Consider the following 16,666-nt stretch of genomic DNA (forward strand, 5'->3'; position numbering starts at 1 on the left):
CACCAACACACACACACACACACACACACACATAGTCATAAGCTCCTCTTTGCACTGAATAGGTTTACAGTGCATGCAACTGTGTGCAGACTCTGTTTCATAACATAAAAGTGATTGTCATCAGTGCTGGTGCAGGGAGAGGGAGAAATGTTTATGCTGATCAGTATTGAGATAGTCCCAGAACCTCACACTAGGAATTCTAATTTAATCAAAATGTATAGATAAAGCAGCATCTGTCTGGCGGTGTGACACAGTGAGCTCGCAAGCGTGTCGGAAAAGGGAAAAGCAACTTGCTGTAGTCAGACGTGAGTGTGTCACTGGCAAACTCATCAGTTTTGTTCTGTTCACATCTTTGGTACACGAGGCATGGGTAATGAGGGGGATGAGTATTTGGAAAGGCTGTAGTGTAGATTTGATGTGCCAGTATAAACGCTGCCAACAACTATGACAGTGTAGTGGCACTGTGGTACATTCACTTTGCATAGATTATTTAAAACAGTCAAGCAGAAACCTGAATGTAGAGGATGTCAGAGCAAACTGTACCTCCAAAAATAGATCAAGAGAAATAACATATAGAAAGAAAAAAGGCTCTGTGTATACGTGAAGAAAGGGATAAAGAAATTGAGGAAGACTGGCAACAGATCTTCTTGTTCGTTTGACTCAACTAAAGGGAAAGGATTTCAGTTTCCCCTTTTGAAGAAATGTGATTCAGCACAAAGAGTGCAGAGCAGAGTCTGACTTCCCATCCAAGCCAGGGCCAATGAACTCAGAGTCTTAGCAATAATACGATAACTTTTGAATTTGAAGTTTGACCTCAAAGGTGTTCAGACCGGTGGCCCCTCCTCATGTGAAAAGTCCCCCTCTGTTTATGGCATTTTAACGGACTTCAGATGTCACCGGTCGCAGTTAGGGCTGTAGATGTGTAATCTTTACAGCAGGAGGGGTGTGTCACTGGGTGGGGCTAATCGGTCTGTTCTCCTCGATGATTGGTCTGGGATTTTTAAGAAACGATGTGAGATTTTTACTAGTTGGTCCAGCTGCACGCCAATCAATACGATTAAGCTGCTTTCAAGGACGCCTCGTATTTTTTTTTAACAGCCGAAGTGCATTGCAGGAAAGCGACCGTAGTTATTGTTGTTGTTGTTGTTGTTTAATTACCCTCCAATTGCTTCATTTTATGAATTACAATTAGATGTTATCTTATCGTATTGTTTGAGATATAAATATTTTAACACCAAGTATTTTGGCATTTGAAAGAAAGAACCCTCTCATTAAAGATATGCCAAAGCATACCTCTCAGTCAGTCAGCCTCTGGGGGAGATCTGACCACTGCTGTTTGATGTGGGTAAGGGAAGCTTGTATAGCATTGGGGTCAGACAGTGGTGAGTACTGTCGATTCAAATCTGTTGCTATGTGTTGGCAAGTCAAAGACTGGTGACCTGTCCAGGGTGTAATATGCTTTGTCATTTGATAGGCTCCAGCTGCCCCATCACCCTGAATTGGATAAGTGGAAAAAGAGATGGATGGATATATAGTGTTGCATGGTATAGTACAGGACTGGATTATAGTACAGTATAGTAGAAGATATTTTAGTCTAACATACTGTAGTGTATAGTACTGAATACTAGAGTTGTAGTAACAGTATATATATATATTTGATAAGATAGCATAGTATAGTAGAGAATATTATAGTCTGTACTGTATACACCATAGACTATATATAGGTGTACAGTATAGACTAACCCCTAACCTTATCCTATATGTAGGATAGCATATAAAAAATAGCATAGCCTAATAGAGTATATGTATACTAGATATTACTATGCTATAGTATAGCATAGGATACCATAGTATTGAATAACAGAGTATAGAATGGACATATTATATTATATTATATTGTAGGATATTATGGTTTTGAATAGTAGAACACAGATATATTATATTGTTTGATATCATATTCTAAATATATAATATAAAGTTATATGATTTTATGTTGAAAAGGCATCACATCATCTTCGTCACTGATTGTTGAATGTAGTGAAAGTTAATAGTAAGTTATTGATTTAATTAATAAATTATTCACTTTCATTTGTATTTATGAGTAAAACTCATCCTAGACAAATGTGTATACTATATTAGAGTGGGGCAGTGATCAGGGAGACACTCGTATTAAAGGTTCAATGGCGAATTGAACATTTCCAACAGTCAGTGAAGGCGGCACTACCTCCTCCAGTTCTAGAGCGCTCACTCAGCATGCTCGCTCAGAGAAGCGGTGTGGCTGCAGAGAGACGCTCGTATGCTTCCCTCACAGGCACTTTGAACAGGATGTAGCGACTGAGCTAGACCACGGAAAGAAAAAAGCGAAAGAAAAAAAAAAGAGCGGGTTAAGCACTGTGATGTGACACACACCAGAGAGACAGCGATGACCGCCACGGCACAGGAGAAAAAGAGGACAGGAGTCCAGATGAGACACCTCAGCGCCGGCAGGTCTTGACGGCTGCTCCCGCTGAGACCCCCACCTCCACCGCCACGGCCGCAGCAGCAGTGCACGGTTTACGCACACTGAAAACACAACATTACCCGAAATATTTCACCCGTGAACCTTGAAAGCCGCCATGGGGAGCCAGGGAGACTGCTGTGTGAAGGTTGCGTTGAGGTAAGCCTCCGACGTCTGTCTGCTGAAAATCTGCCGACCTTAGCAGAGCACGCTTGTGTCTGTGCCTCCCGGCGATTAATGAAATGCATCATGCACACCTACAGTCTTCCACTTCCCGATGTCTCTGTCCATTTCTGGGATACAGGAGATTACACAGCCACGGAGAATACTATTCCACCTTATTTTATAATACTTGGGCGGCGCTCTGCACAGTATCGACAAGGCAAAAGCACGCGTTTGTTTCACGCTATATCCGTATATAACTGTTCTCATGTGCTGGTGGTGTTGTGTGTATATGTTTGTATGCACAAGTTCTGCACACAACGTCTTGCATTCATGATTTAACATTGGGTGAAGTGACAAGGACAGCTGCAGCCAGGTGCAGGGAGGAGAATGGGCGTTTCTCTCCTAACCAATTTTTGCTGGGATTATTCTTACATGCACCTACCTGCATCCTAACCATGCCTAGTCAATAGCTTGCATGTGCATGACGGAGTTAGGTCCATAACTAGGTTAAAAAGCAGGAGCATTGTTGTGCTTAAGAACACAAAAAAGCGTCCTGCAGCAAATGAATCGAGCACAAAGAAAATCTCTCCTTCAGAGCTGTGACATTCACTGCCTTTGTTGGATTGGGGAGCAGAGCAGCTCTTGAATTGGTGAGAGGAGACAGTGTTCTGTATGTGTGTGAGCAAAAATCCAAAAATTAAATGTGATCAAAGTGATCATAAGAAGTGAGCATAAAAAGTGCTCTAAAACTGCATCTGTAATCATGCTCATTTTACAGCGTGCAAAGCTGTGGCAGTGGTCTGACAGACCCCACAGACCCCCAATTAACTCAGAGCCTCACAGACTGTCACATCAGCGAGCAGCCGCCTTTGGCAGTACTGCGTAGCCGGCTCTACACATAACACAAACTACACAAACATAACTATTCTTCATGAAGCACCCATTTGAGGTCTTCACATCCCAATAATTGATCTGAGTGGGGTGGGGGTTGAGAATGGGGGTAGGGGGTTGGTCCAGCAAAGCAGGCTTTTAAGATGAACTTTAAAAACACTGCCCCATTTCCCCAGGGGAAGGCTTTATCAGCTGCCTCATTGTCAGCCACAGAGTGAATCTCCTTTGTGCTCATTCGCTGTGACAACTGTAACAGGAAGTGGAGTAGGTGGTGCTGACAGAAAAAGGTGAAAAGGGAAGCCGTATAGGCCGCTGGTGGCTGTTGCTGAACTGAATTTAGCGAAAGAGAGACCAGCCAAGAGGCCTGTTGATGTGTAAATGACTCAGTGACTAACACGTCTGCCTTTAGCTCCCTCTTGCTCCTTTTTAATTTATTTTTTGATGTTATCATCAGTTTGTAAACAGGTTTTCATTTCTTTGTTCAGAAAGGAAGGTCAGATCAGCACAGGAGCATTATCTTCGCCAGAGTACCTCGGAATTAGTTTTATTAGCGTGAAAGTCTTGCTGTAATTAAACAGGGGCTAAGTAGTAACATGTAATTACTCTGCTGGGTGAGCCGATGCTGCTCCTTTTCATCACGTGTGATCTGTGTGTGTGTGTTTGACAGGAAATGGGAAGCTTGCAAATAAACACGTGGAAAAAGATAACTTCCTGCTGAATAAGCAGTTACTTTTTCCCAATGACCTCCGAGCCTCTTTTATTCCCAGAGAAGAGGCCTTTGATAAGAGGGGACGGCGTTTAATTGCTCCCATCATGCGATGCCCTCGGGCGGACCGCGCACAGCTCAGAGCTTATGTCTGCATGTGCGAATGTGCATTGCGAGGGCAACGGGGTTGACGTGAAGGCCAACGAACGCATACTGAGTCTCGTGTTGCCAGCATCCATTTCCTGAATGACCTACAATCCTACAATCCTGGATCCGTACGCACGCTTGAGTCAGTGGATCTGCATTGCAGACATGATCAGATGCATCTACTGTAATTCCCTCCTAAACAGTTGTTGTTAAATTGCCCCTGGCCTGGCTTTTGCGTCTTTATCCAGCTGCATCCATTTACAGTATCGGCTCAGTCGAGTGCAAGCAGGCTATAATCAGTAGATAAGTAGACACACTCACCATCACCTTCACACACACAAACACATGCACTTACGTTCAGGCTCCCACTCTTGCTGGTTTTATGTTGAGTGTTGCATTTTGCTCCCCCGATTGAAAGCTTTATGTCAGGACAGACTCTGAGTGAGAGTGGGCTGCCTATAGTTCAGCTTTTGCACCCGTGCATGCGTGTTTGGTGAGCGGTGTGTAAATTTCCATTTGCATATCGATCTCTGTCCCCCGCCGTTGCCCTCTGTGCGGCTCCCTGCCATTTACTCATTTCAGAAATCGAGTGACTCGCCCGCTGCTGAAGTGCTAAGTCAGCCCCCATAGCTGGGTAGAAATAGACTCAAAGACAAATCTGTTTAATGCTGTTGTGCCTCCTGATCTTACTCCATGTTCTCACCTTAACAGGCTTTCGCCTTAAGGCTCTCCTTTCGGTCTAATTTGAACTCGACTGCCCCCCTCCCCCTCATGGTTTTGTGGTTATGGGGTGATGACAGTAATGAGGCTGAATAGCAGAAAAAAAGCATAAAATATTCAGTGTTCCTTCAAACCCTACAGGTGGATGACTGGGTTGTTGCGGACAGTTATGACGCAGACCGTTTTGGCTAAAAGGCGATGAGAGTTCAGCTGAGGGGAAAGAAAAAGATTAGCTTTTATCTCTTGGACTCTTATGATGTGCTGATCAGCCAGTGTAAAAGAGGTCTCTACACAAGTTCTTCATAAAGCCATTAATGTGCTCCACCGGCTTCGAAACAAAACAAGAGCAGCAGAATACGACTGAGGGAAGTGGCCCCTCACAGCTGACACACAAAGGATTTAAATGGGAGTTTAAGAAAAAATGGTGGTGTTTTGTTGTTGGACGTTTGTCCTGTGTAGGCTACCAGTCTCGCCTGTTTCCTGTGTGTGTTAATAGTTTGCCACACGGGCTGTGTCTGGGTTACAACCTCCCAAGGGGGTTGTTGCTAAAACAGCTGGGTTTGGTGGGAAAGTGTGTGTGCGTGTGTTTGTGTGTGTGTGTGTGTGTTACGAGCCTACAGTACTGTATTTGCTGGTCACAGGGTAGTGCTGCAATGTAATCTCCTCATGGCAGGATTCTTACACTTGGTCGCGACATTCATCTCCCACTCCCACACACAGTTACACACACACACATCGATCACTGCAATGGGAAAAACAGTGTTGTTGTGCTGATGAGCCTGTAAAGTCGCTCGTAGTCGGCGTGTTTGGCTTCGAGGGAGGAGAGAGGAGCAGGAAACGTGACAGGGCACACGCCCAAGTTGGCCGTCCGCAGCTGTGCATCACTTCCTCCTCTTGCTTGTCTGGTTGTGGTCACGTGATTTTATGTTTTTGTTGTTTTGTTGTTGTTGTTACCCTTCAAACTAACCTAATAGCACTGTGAGTGATTTTTTGGTAAGTGTGCTGAAGACGCTGTCTGCTGCCTGAACTGAACGTGAGCTGAGACTCGGACACGGTGATGTGCAGAAATCAGTCGTGCTGGGTGTTTTGCCCGTCACCCCGTTTATCACAGAAAAACCTGTTGAATAATCCGGCTCTGCGGATTCAGGGGCTTTACAAACAGATTGCGGCTCGCTGAGGTCAAAAAAGGTCTGCAGAACAAAGAAGTTAGTGAGGTTGCCAAGCTGCACTTCTTAATCCTGGTTGCCGAACAGTCACACAATTACACGTCTGCTATCAGGTGTATAATAGACTCATATGATGTTGTTTGCAAATGATCAGAGACGTGAAGGAATTTGTTACATGTGTAGCTTATGTATGTAATAGATCAACAATATTTAGGTCATACATGTGCCAGTGATCTGGAAATGAATTATGCAAGCTGTCTATTTATGAATTTGCTCTGTTTAAGTATATCGGTACTCCCTAATGGTGCGCTGCTGTTGCAGAATGACTTCCTGTAAGGCTGCTTCTGGACCATCCACACTTCCTGTTCACTTCCTGCTTAGTGTGCTGCTGTGTTTTCAGTGAGGACCGAATGCCTAAAAGAAAGCATAAAGGTGAAAGAAACACAAACCCAAAGAGGAGCCTCTGGCTTTTCTCAAAATAACCTCTCGGAGTAAGTCTGCGACTCCGTTGCGCGCTCCTGAGTTAAAATAAAAAACACGCACTGTGAGTGTACACATTTACGCCATTTTAAACTTCCCTCTCTTGCTCAAGCTCGTCTGCACTGTGTGCAAAAAAAAGTGTGACCAAAACGCTGGAATGTGACCAGCTTTCTCTCTTCGCCCGGCTCCTTCTACCTCCTATTCGCCCACTCTTGCGCAGACATTCAAAGGCACACATACACACACACACAAACAGATCTGTATTTGAATTTATCCATTTGAATTCATTAAGCAATGAAAGGCGCTTCAGTCCAGTCCAGCATTTGCATGTATCTCTTATCACGGTGTCATCATATGTCAGCTGGACCACTAAATAATAACTCGTTCTGCTTGAACCACAAGGGCAGTCTTTTCACAGCATGTGTGGTCAGTCTAGAAAATAATTATCTTTATAGATGCTTTGTGGTCCGCGCATTTCGATAAACCATAAAACCAGTTTGGCCAGTTTATGTGTGTCGACATTGTTGTGGTCACTCAGAGATCACTGGGACTGAGCGTGCCTTTGGAGGGGGGGGTGGCTTTTTAAACAGAGCACCTCTTGGGTGAGCGTAGACAGAGGACACTGTGTGAATGAGTCTGATGTCACTGCAGGTCTTTGTGTGCTCTGCTGAGCTTGCACGCACACAGACACACACATATGAAGATGCACATGCACACAAACGCGCAAAAAAGCCAGAGAATTGGAGGGTAGACGTGGATGAAGTCCAGACTGTATTTTTAGAGAGGAAGGGGATAAAAAAAAGAGAGCGAGAGGCTTGTGGAGTCAGTTTCTGATGTCCTCTTTGTTTTATAAACTGCTCTCCGTCTGCTGAAAAGAGCAATGCTTCCTGCAATTCACTGTAATAAATACAAAGAAAAATCAAAGAGGGAAAAAAGAGGGGGGGGCAAAGCGGGGTGGAGTATGAAAAGGAGCAAGTGTCTCGTCTGCTGTCAAAAGGGCTACTGTAGCATGCAAATATGAGATGCTACATAAGTGTGCAGACAGTGTGTGTGTGTGTACGTTTGGGCATCGTGTGTATGAATAATTTGGGCGCAGCTGCACGTGTTTGCTATGTTCCCGTGGCGAGAGGAAGAGGCATAGAGATGGAGAGCCATAGATGTCCTGTCTAGACTGTAATGAAAACCTTACTGACTTCTCTGTTTGAATGTCAGATGTTCTGCATGAACAATCTGAAATTATATTGTCTTCTGCTTTTGTAATCTGTAAACTGGCAGTGATAGGAGTGTGAAGTTCAAGAATTTTTACTCACGTTGTCTTTAGCCTTTAATAAGCAGTTCTCTGCTTCTCCCCTTTGAATTTACTTGGGAAAACGTGTAGCTATTAAAAACCTGTCCATCCCTACATTTATATGTTTGTGAATGTGTCAGTAGAGCTGCCTACTGTGCCGATATAAAGGGACGTGATGTGTGTGTTTGTGACCAGCTGGCCCATAATCACCTTCACGGCGTTAAGTAGCTTAATCACTGCTGGCGTTTGTGTCTCTGGGTTTGTTTTGGGTTATTGTGTGTGAATGGAGGGAGGTGTCAGCAGGGCAAGGCTTTAAAATGGCCGGAATGAGTAACCGATTAAATGTGGTTATAATTTACATTTCAGTTGCAGCACTGCGCAGTTTTATCACCTCATATTTAGAAACAGCTTTCCTCCCGGTGTCGGCTGTACTTTGTTGTTACTGCTAATTGGGGAATGTTAGCTCGCTAACACAGCAGGGTAAACATCATGTCTGCTGATGTTCAGGTTGAATCAGCAAAACTTTATTTAAAATAGAAGCACTGAGAGGAAGAGGTGCCTAGAAACACTGAGAGGCCTCGCACGATAAAAGCTGGTGATAGTATTCAGTGCAGAGTGCTGTCGTGTAGAAACATAGAACATGACTCCATCCTGGAAGAAATCGTTTTAATTTAAATGATTTGAGCCCTCTACTATTGTGACAAACTAGCACTTGTTATAATATATCATATTTATGTTGATGTGTTAGCAAAAGTTTATTTTACAGAGGAGTAATATTAGGATTTATATGTGGGGGCGGGACAGCTGGGGCCCTCCACAACAGTCCCAGTTTTTCATTGGCCTCTTGGGAAATTCAGTTGCCCATTATTGGCTTAGACAAAAAAAATGTCACTTTAGCTGTCAAGTGCTGCATTTATCAGTTTATTGTTTTTTCTGGGTAGGCAGTGTACTGTTTGTTAGTACTTGTTTGTTGAAAACAGCTGGATGGCTACTGAAGATTTTGCTTTATTAATAAAGTATTGCTTAAGACAACTTAAAAATAAAAAAAATCTTTGTTTTCCTTTTAAAGTGAAAATCCACTTAAATTTCATTTCGGGAACACTGTTGTGGAGTCTTTCTGACTACTGACTACTACAGTGCTTATTTTATTGGCTTTCCTGAAAAGACCATCAGACAATGACAGTTCAAATACTGCAGGTAGAATTTTAACGAAAGCCAGGAAGAGACAGCTTATAACTCAAATTCTCAGTGCCCTACATTTTCATCATTTTCCAGTAAAACACAGAATTAAATTCAAAGTATTGCTAATTTAAAAAAAAAATCATTAAATGTCTTGAGTTCTAAATATACATCTAAGATGTTTAATGAATACAAACCTGGTAGGTCTCTAAGATCCGATCACCCAGCGGTGCACATATCTGAATCTAAACAGGGTGATAAGACATTTAGCTGATATACTGCCTACCCTCAGAGGTTAGCTATTCTCCAACCTTTGCTAGTTTTAAAAAGAAGATTTAAAAAAATAGTGTTCATATTGCCAGGCTTGTGGCGTGTTTTTAAATTCTCCCATATTTAGCGGTGAGTTGAATAAAATTCCATCACGTATACGTGAGATGTTAAACAAACACAAACAGAGGAGGTAACGTTGTAATTGCAGGGGGACGATGAAATAAATGTTAAAGGGAAAAAAAAGTCTTTTTTAAAAACATACAGATGTTGATAATCGCTGTTCAGATTGGTCCACCGGCTAAAGCACATACAGATGTATACATATATACGCTGTGCTAGTTAAACTAATATTCTTCTTCTTATCATTATTATTATTTTTTCTCTTCTTTTTTTCCTCTTTCATTTCCGTTTTTTATATCTCATGAAGCACCTTGAATTAATGTAGTGTTTGAAAGGTGCTCTATAAATAAACTTGCCTTTCCTTGTCTTCCACGGGAGCAAATCACAGAGTTTTAACATCTTAGGAGAATTAGCTTGGGAGAATCACTTTGTTGCTGCATCATATCATTTTATCAAACTAATAATCTTCATTCTAAGGTGAAAGTGTATTTTTTTTTATCCAACCTGATACACGTTTGTATCTATATCGAATACTACAAAGGAATGAACGAAGACTTGAGCCACTGGCTAAGTTCACATGCCTACAGACAGACAGCCATGGCGACGGTGGCTGCATTAGCACTCATGCTAAATGTTGTCTGACAGAGAGGGAGTCTGGCCTGGTGGTAATGCTAACCTGCCCTCCAGGGAGGCAGACAGACAAGCAGAGTCATGGCAGCAGTCTGCAGCTCGACAGCGTATGTTGTGGGCTCTGTATTAGAGAAAAACATTGAACAAAGGCATCTTTGTGTGTGTGTTTTCCTGGTGACCTTTATTGAAATAATTCCACCTCTGCATTTCATTCTTAGTATTTTGCATGTGTGTTTGTGTACTTAGATCCGTCTCGTATTTTGAGAAATTGTCACACATTCGCTTCATATCTGACATACGAACTGTAAAACATTTCAACAAAAATATTTCACATACAGTGTCACACTTAAGCACATAGATGAAAATTTCACATGTATTCATTTGATGAAATATGCCGACCGTGGATATGTAAGAGAAAGATATAAATAAGCAAACTTTTGGCTCTTTTTTCCTTTTTGTTGCTGCTTTGCTTTTAATTTTCGATCCTCTTGTCAACTCACCGCTTCCTCTGTCAGTCCCACTGACACAGTGAACTGGATAGTGTGTGATCTGTCATTTGAAAATTTCCAAAAACCTTATAGGTTTTCCCATGGCACACCGTAGTGATGGCATGCTGATTTACAGCATCCATTAAAAAGCATCCACTCTTATTCTCTGTTTCAGATGTTGAAATGAAATAGACTCGGGGAGCATGGCACCTCTCTGACCTTGACAAGACTGTCTGTCATGAAAATGTATGAAAGGAAGCTAATTTGATTCTTTCTCGTGCCTCCACCCCCCCATGAAGCGGCAGACAGAACAAATGAGAGGGGGTAGGAAGTGGAAATGAGGAGGGGGGTGAGGAAGTGGGGTGGGGATTGACCCAGAATTAGCTCAGATGATGCGTACTGATGTGCCCCTGTAACAATGAGAGATGCTCATCTGAAACTGAATGATGAATGCTTGTCTTTGACAGCAGTGGTGGCGGGGGGTTATGCCTCTGGCACAGTGATGGTCAATACCAGGCTAATAAATAACATTTGCACTGGTTTTACTTAAAGTAATCTATTGTTATGCTGTCAGTAGTAGTATTATATACTCTTCATATACTGGGGGGCAGTTATGCTCTGACAGCAAATAAATGCAGTCTGTGATAGCTTAGTTTTTAAAGCCTAGGCCAAAGGCTTTCACAGCCACTGATTCACACGTGCTCTGCCCAGCTTCCCGCTAAGCTCTGCCCTACTTTACCTGATAATATCAGCTCTAAAATGGGATATTTGAGCCTCCTAAGTGTCTCAAATATCTTACTGTGAATTTCTGGTTCCAGCTCTAATTTTGTCTTTGACATCTTGGCTATGTTATTACAGGGCATGAATATTTATTCATTCATTCAGCTTGAAGGACAACTTCCGATGACAGTCTTTGTCTCTGGAAAATAAATTCCTGATGGAGATGGGGAAAGATAACAGAGTTGACGGAGTATTTCTTCAAGAGTCGACCTAGCTCTTTCCAGACAATGTAGGACAAGCCCGTCCTTGAAGTCTGGCTTGGTTAAGGAAACGCTCGTGTTAACATGGATGAGCCAGCGCACTCATTCCTGCTGTAGCATGCGACCCTGCATGCTAAGGCACCCAGTCAAACCAATGTGCACAGAGTACGTGAATTCTCCTCTGTCTTATCGCCCGTTACCAATTGGCAGCGGCGCCTCGGGCTACAGGGTCGCCAGTCTGTGAGGTTAGTTTGATAGATAAGGTTAACCCGACGGAGGCTGTGAGCTGTGGTATTTTGTGTCTGGGTGTAACTAACCTGCTCGTGCAATAAAAGATGAACGTTTAAATGGCCAAGTATCATCGATCGATTAGGTGGCTTATTTACAGTGTGGTTACTGCTCTCTGTGGCTACAATCTTTGCATTTGTGTTTCCATAGTGACGCTGTTTCACCACTTTGTGAGTTTACATAGTTGATTGAATTGTTATGAATGTAACTGTAAATGCTTGTTTCACTATGAGTAAATCTATAAAATACAGCTGACATACTGTCCTATCGCACATGCATATGCCAATATGAACACTTGTTGTTTTGGGTAAATCACATAGTAGAACTGCTTTGACTCTCAGCCTCTCAGAAGACAGTGATCCAGAGTCAGCACTGATATGAATCCCTTAACTTAAAGTATCTGCTGATCCTCAGAGTATTAATCAAGTTACTAGTGGTGGTCTGTGAAATCTGAATCCTTTCTAGAATTTATTAGGAGGATTTTTGTGTAAGCCAGGAATGCCTGTGGCTCTTTATAACAAGAACTTAATGAAACTGAAGAAGAAACATTTTCTTTTTGCAGTCAGTACTCTGGGCTTGTGAGGACATAGGCATTTGTATCCACCATTATGGCAGGACAGATGCCTATATTTTCCAGTCTGCATGGTACCACCTGGGCAAGCCAGCTGTCCACACACAGCACCAGTCTCTTGTGACCACTGGCCCGTTTCCCCTGCTTGTGCTTGTGAATGTTCACATATAGGGTGCATTCTCCTTTGTGCTTTCCAGTCTGCTTTCCTTTATATTTACTTTGTGTCTCCCTCTGCCAGTTTGTCCAACTGGTCCTTATTAGTGCTTTCTCCTCTGGTGCTCCCACCTGAGCCAGCTACTTATATTCATAACCCTGCTGTGTTTGCCTTCCTTCGTTATTTTTTTTTTCCCCTCTCGTTGCCATAAATCAGAGACCAGGTTCAAGGCTGGCGAAATGCAATTTCTCGCCCCTCATTTGCTTTTGTTTGGTGCCAGCTTAATTCATTCATAACTCGTATAAACATATGTTGCCAGGGACAGTGCACAGTCACGTGTCCATTGCTTATTTTCTGCCATTCCCTCAGAGAGTGTTGGACCTGCATTAAAAATGTGTGTGTGTGTGTGTGTGTGTGTGTGTGTGTTTGGATAGCGGCTTGTTAGCCTGCTGTGATGTTGGGCTCATGTGGAGGATTGGAGACCGAAGTGAGAGACAGATTTTGCAGGAAATGGCCTGCTTCCATATCCTGTCATAGCAGTGGGTGCGTTGTTATTACTCTCGTCCACAGACACTCAACTGATTAGTCAAAGAGAGCAAAGCACAGGCATTATGGGAAAGGTGTCTTGAATAGACTGTGAGGGATTGAGCAGCAGACAGATGCAGGGAGAGAGACAGTTGACGGTTTTATGCGAGGAATCACTGTAAACGGCTGATCCAAAAAAATCGATGGGAGCACTGATTAAATGGGCAACAGGATAGAAATGCTTACTGTAGCTCAATAATGTTTAAGCTAGGCTCTGCTTGCTTGTGTCTTTTCTGTAAGACAAGAGGTCGACATTCAGACTTTTTGACTGAAGAGACGTTGTAATTAAAGCTTTAATATCCCTGAAGCTGTTCGCAATCAATTCACATTAAGTAGCATCAAGTAGAAAGTGGAAATCCTGATCTTTGCAGCGATCCATTCTATATACTCATATTACTGGTGATGACATTCATTTGGTCATATTTTAAAGTTTTGGAAAGTCTATACCTGAATAATTATACTATATCTATTGGTTTCTGCACCAAATATTAAGTCATGTTTTCTTACGTCACACATTGACATGCAAAATAATTGAGAACTTTGAAATGAGCTTTTTCTGGATTTTTGGTTGATTTTGTGTCTCTTCATTAAAATTAGACACCAGAAAATTGGAGACTGTTCATTTCTTTGTAAGTAAACAAATGTACAGATTGAGCAGGATCAAATAATTATTTCCCTGCACTGTAAAAGATGGATGTAACCACCATGCATCCACTCACTGGTCGTTGATGTCCTGTTTTCACAAATTGTTTCTGAAGCCTCGACTTTTTAGCAGTGGATCCTGTTGTGGATCTAGCTGACAGATTGAGGACATGGCAAACTCAGATTGTAGCAACTTGTCAATCCCAAGACAGACCCACCCTAAATCATACAATGCTTTATATTTTCTATTCTACCTGGAATAGGAACCTAATTTAAAAAAAAAAAAAAAAAAGCAACAACATGTTGCAATAGAGCTGGGCGATATGGACCAAAATTCATATCTCGATATTTTTTAGCTGGATGGCGATATAAGATATATATCTCGATATTTTTTTAATCCCATAAAGTAAGAACAAAAAGAGAGTTCTTGATCAAAGGTACTTGTCCCAGATGTCACACATGTAACTTTTATTAAGATACAACTGTAGATGTACATGAAAGAATTGTCAAAAATAAATTGTCAGCATTTGTTAAATAATAATGCTCCATTTTTTTTCTTTTCATACATAACAAAAAGCTAAACATTGTAAACTAAATGTAAAATGTAAACTAAAAAGATGCAGATCTAAAATAACAAAGGCAACTTGCTCTTTAAAAAGTGCTTACACTGAAGTAAAGTTTTCTAAAGTGGTTCTTTGTGTGTATTCCTGAACAATCATCTGGTACTTTGTGCAAAAGAACAAAACATGTAAACAGATTGAATGAAATTAACAAGATTCCATTCTTTGGTCAGTGGGTCTTTGTGCAAATCTCCAATGACAATAACAATATAGAAAGAACACAAACAATTGGCAAGCCAACAACTGTACAGCTTACAGATTTTGTGCTAGGAAAACTAATCTGTCAACAGTATCAGGTTTCAGGGATGCCCTGTGGCAGGTTACAATGTTTCCACTGCAACTAAAAGTCCTTTCAGAAGGGGAGCTGGTAGCTGGCACACAAAGGTATTTCTTGGCCAGGCGGCTCAGTGCTGGATAGGCAACTTCATGTTCCTTCCACCATTTGAGAGGGTCAGCATCACTCTCTACACAAACTGACAACAGGTAGCTAGAAAATTCATTTTCGATTGCCTCCCTTTTTGTGAAACCAGTGTTGGTGGCTGTGCTGTGCTGGAAGAAGCTTGCCAGTGATCTCTTTTTCTTAGCTGTGTGTCCTACTGCTGCTTCTTCACAGTCTGCAGACTCAGGCACGGCTGGATCAGTCAGCTCAGAAAAACACGTACCCTGATAGCTGAGCAGAGACTCACATTACCCGGGCTATTTCTCTGTGTAACAAAGTCGTGACTTGGAAGACCCAGTTGTATTTGCACTTCAGCCAGCTCTCTTCTCTTCCTCCAGCTGTAGGGGAAGCTGCTGACGACTTTCTTACACAGAGAATTACCCGGGCTATTTCTCTGTGTAAGAAAGTCGTCAGCAGCTTCTCCTTCATCCATAGCATGTCCTGTGAAACACAAAATACAAACTTTTAAAATCACTTATGTTATGTTAAGATGCAAATCACTCAAAGGCAAATTAATATCCATCTCAGTTGTATAGAATGTGATGCATAAGACTTAACAACATTTGCAAAATGTGTCATGTATTGTATAACCTAGAAATGGTTCTAGTTAAAGTATCTTGGTAAAATCACCAGTAAATGATTGGAACATGTGTGTGTGTGTATATATATATATATACACACACACACAACATTTTTTTTTTATTTATTTATTTTTTTACACCTTTTAATCTCACTATGTATTTAAAAATGTATCCCTGTCTTGTCTCAGCTGTGGTCCTCATTTAGTGTCACAACTCAATCTAATACAAGCACAAATACACCCCAATACGTTTATTGGATTTAATAGGGAGGGATAGTTTATTTATTTATTCAACTAACTTTCGATTTCTAAGTGATAGATGTATATGCTGGCTATGACTTATAAAAATATTTGTCTTGTGGTCCATTGGCATGTTTAGCTCTGCAAGTGACTCTATACACTTTTCATTTATTAGCATTTTTTTTTTTTCTCAAATCAACAAATTCAGTATTGCACTCACCAATGGCCAGATGAAGCCTGTGACCAAAACACTGGATCCTCGGCCACTTGTTCAGTTGAACCGCCTTGACAATATTAGCCCCGTTGTCAGTTGTTATAGCAACCAGTCCCGTCGGGTTGAGCTTCCAGGTTTTGAGCACATCCTGCAGGGCTTCAGCTATATGCTCTCCGGTGTGGTCTTGAGGAAAGTAGCTGGTCTGGAGACAGGCAGTTTTCAGTTCCCAGTCTTCCATGAAATGCATAGTCACACTCATATATGGCTCGCACGTCCTGCTGGACCACATGTCGGTGGTCAGTGCGAAGTGAGACACTTTAGTGAGCTGGGCAGCGAGACTCTGTCTAACTTCAGTCTACATTTTTGGCAGTGCTTCTCTGGTGAAGTATTTCCAGCTAGGTAACTGGTATCTTCGGTCAAGAGTTTTTAGCAGCTGTATAAAGCCCTCTTGTTCCACAGTTGAGATGGGGACCATGTCTTTAGCAATATGATAGGCCACTGCTTTAGTAATTTCCCCCCACTTCTCACTTTTGGTATCATATGGCACAGCACGAGTATATGAGTGTTGTAAGGTGGTCTGTTTCACGGCAGGAACCTCGGAAGACT

At 42.0% G+C, this 16,666-nt stretch overlaps 1 protein-coding gene across 1 annotated transcript in view; it reads left to right on the top strand.

Moving 5' to 3' along the window:
* The first annotated feature begins 2,284 nt into the window (after positions 1 to 2,284).
* kif21b (kinesin family member 21B) overlaps positions 2,285 to 16,666 on the top strand; it is a 73,258-nt gene continuing 58,876 nt past the window's right edge. The window contains exon 1 of the mRNA XM_039612266.1: positions 2,285 to 2,656. Within this exon, the coding sequence (XP_039468200.1) occupies positions 2,616 to 2,656 (41 nt within the window). The 5' untranslated portion in view covers positions 2,285 to 2,615. The remainder of the gene's footprint in view (positions 2,657 to 16,666) is intronic.

The sequence above is a fragment of the Oreochromis aureus genome, linkage group 5 (assembly GCF_013358895.1).
Source record: "Oreochromis aureus strain Israel breed Guangdong linkage group 5, ZZ_aureus, whole genome shotgun sequence".
NCBI lineage: Eukaryota > Metazoa > Chordata > Actinopteri > Cichliformes > Cichlidae > Oreochromis > Oreochromis aureus.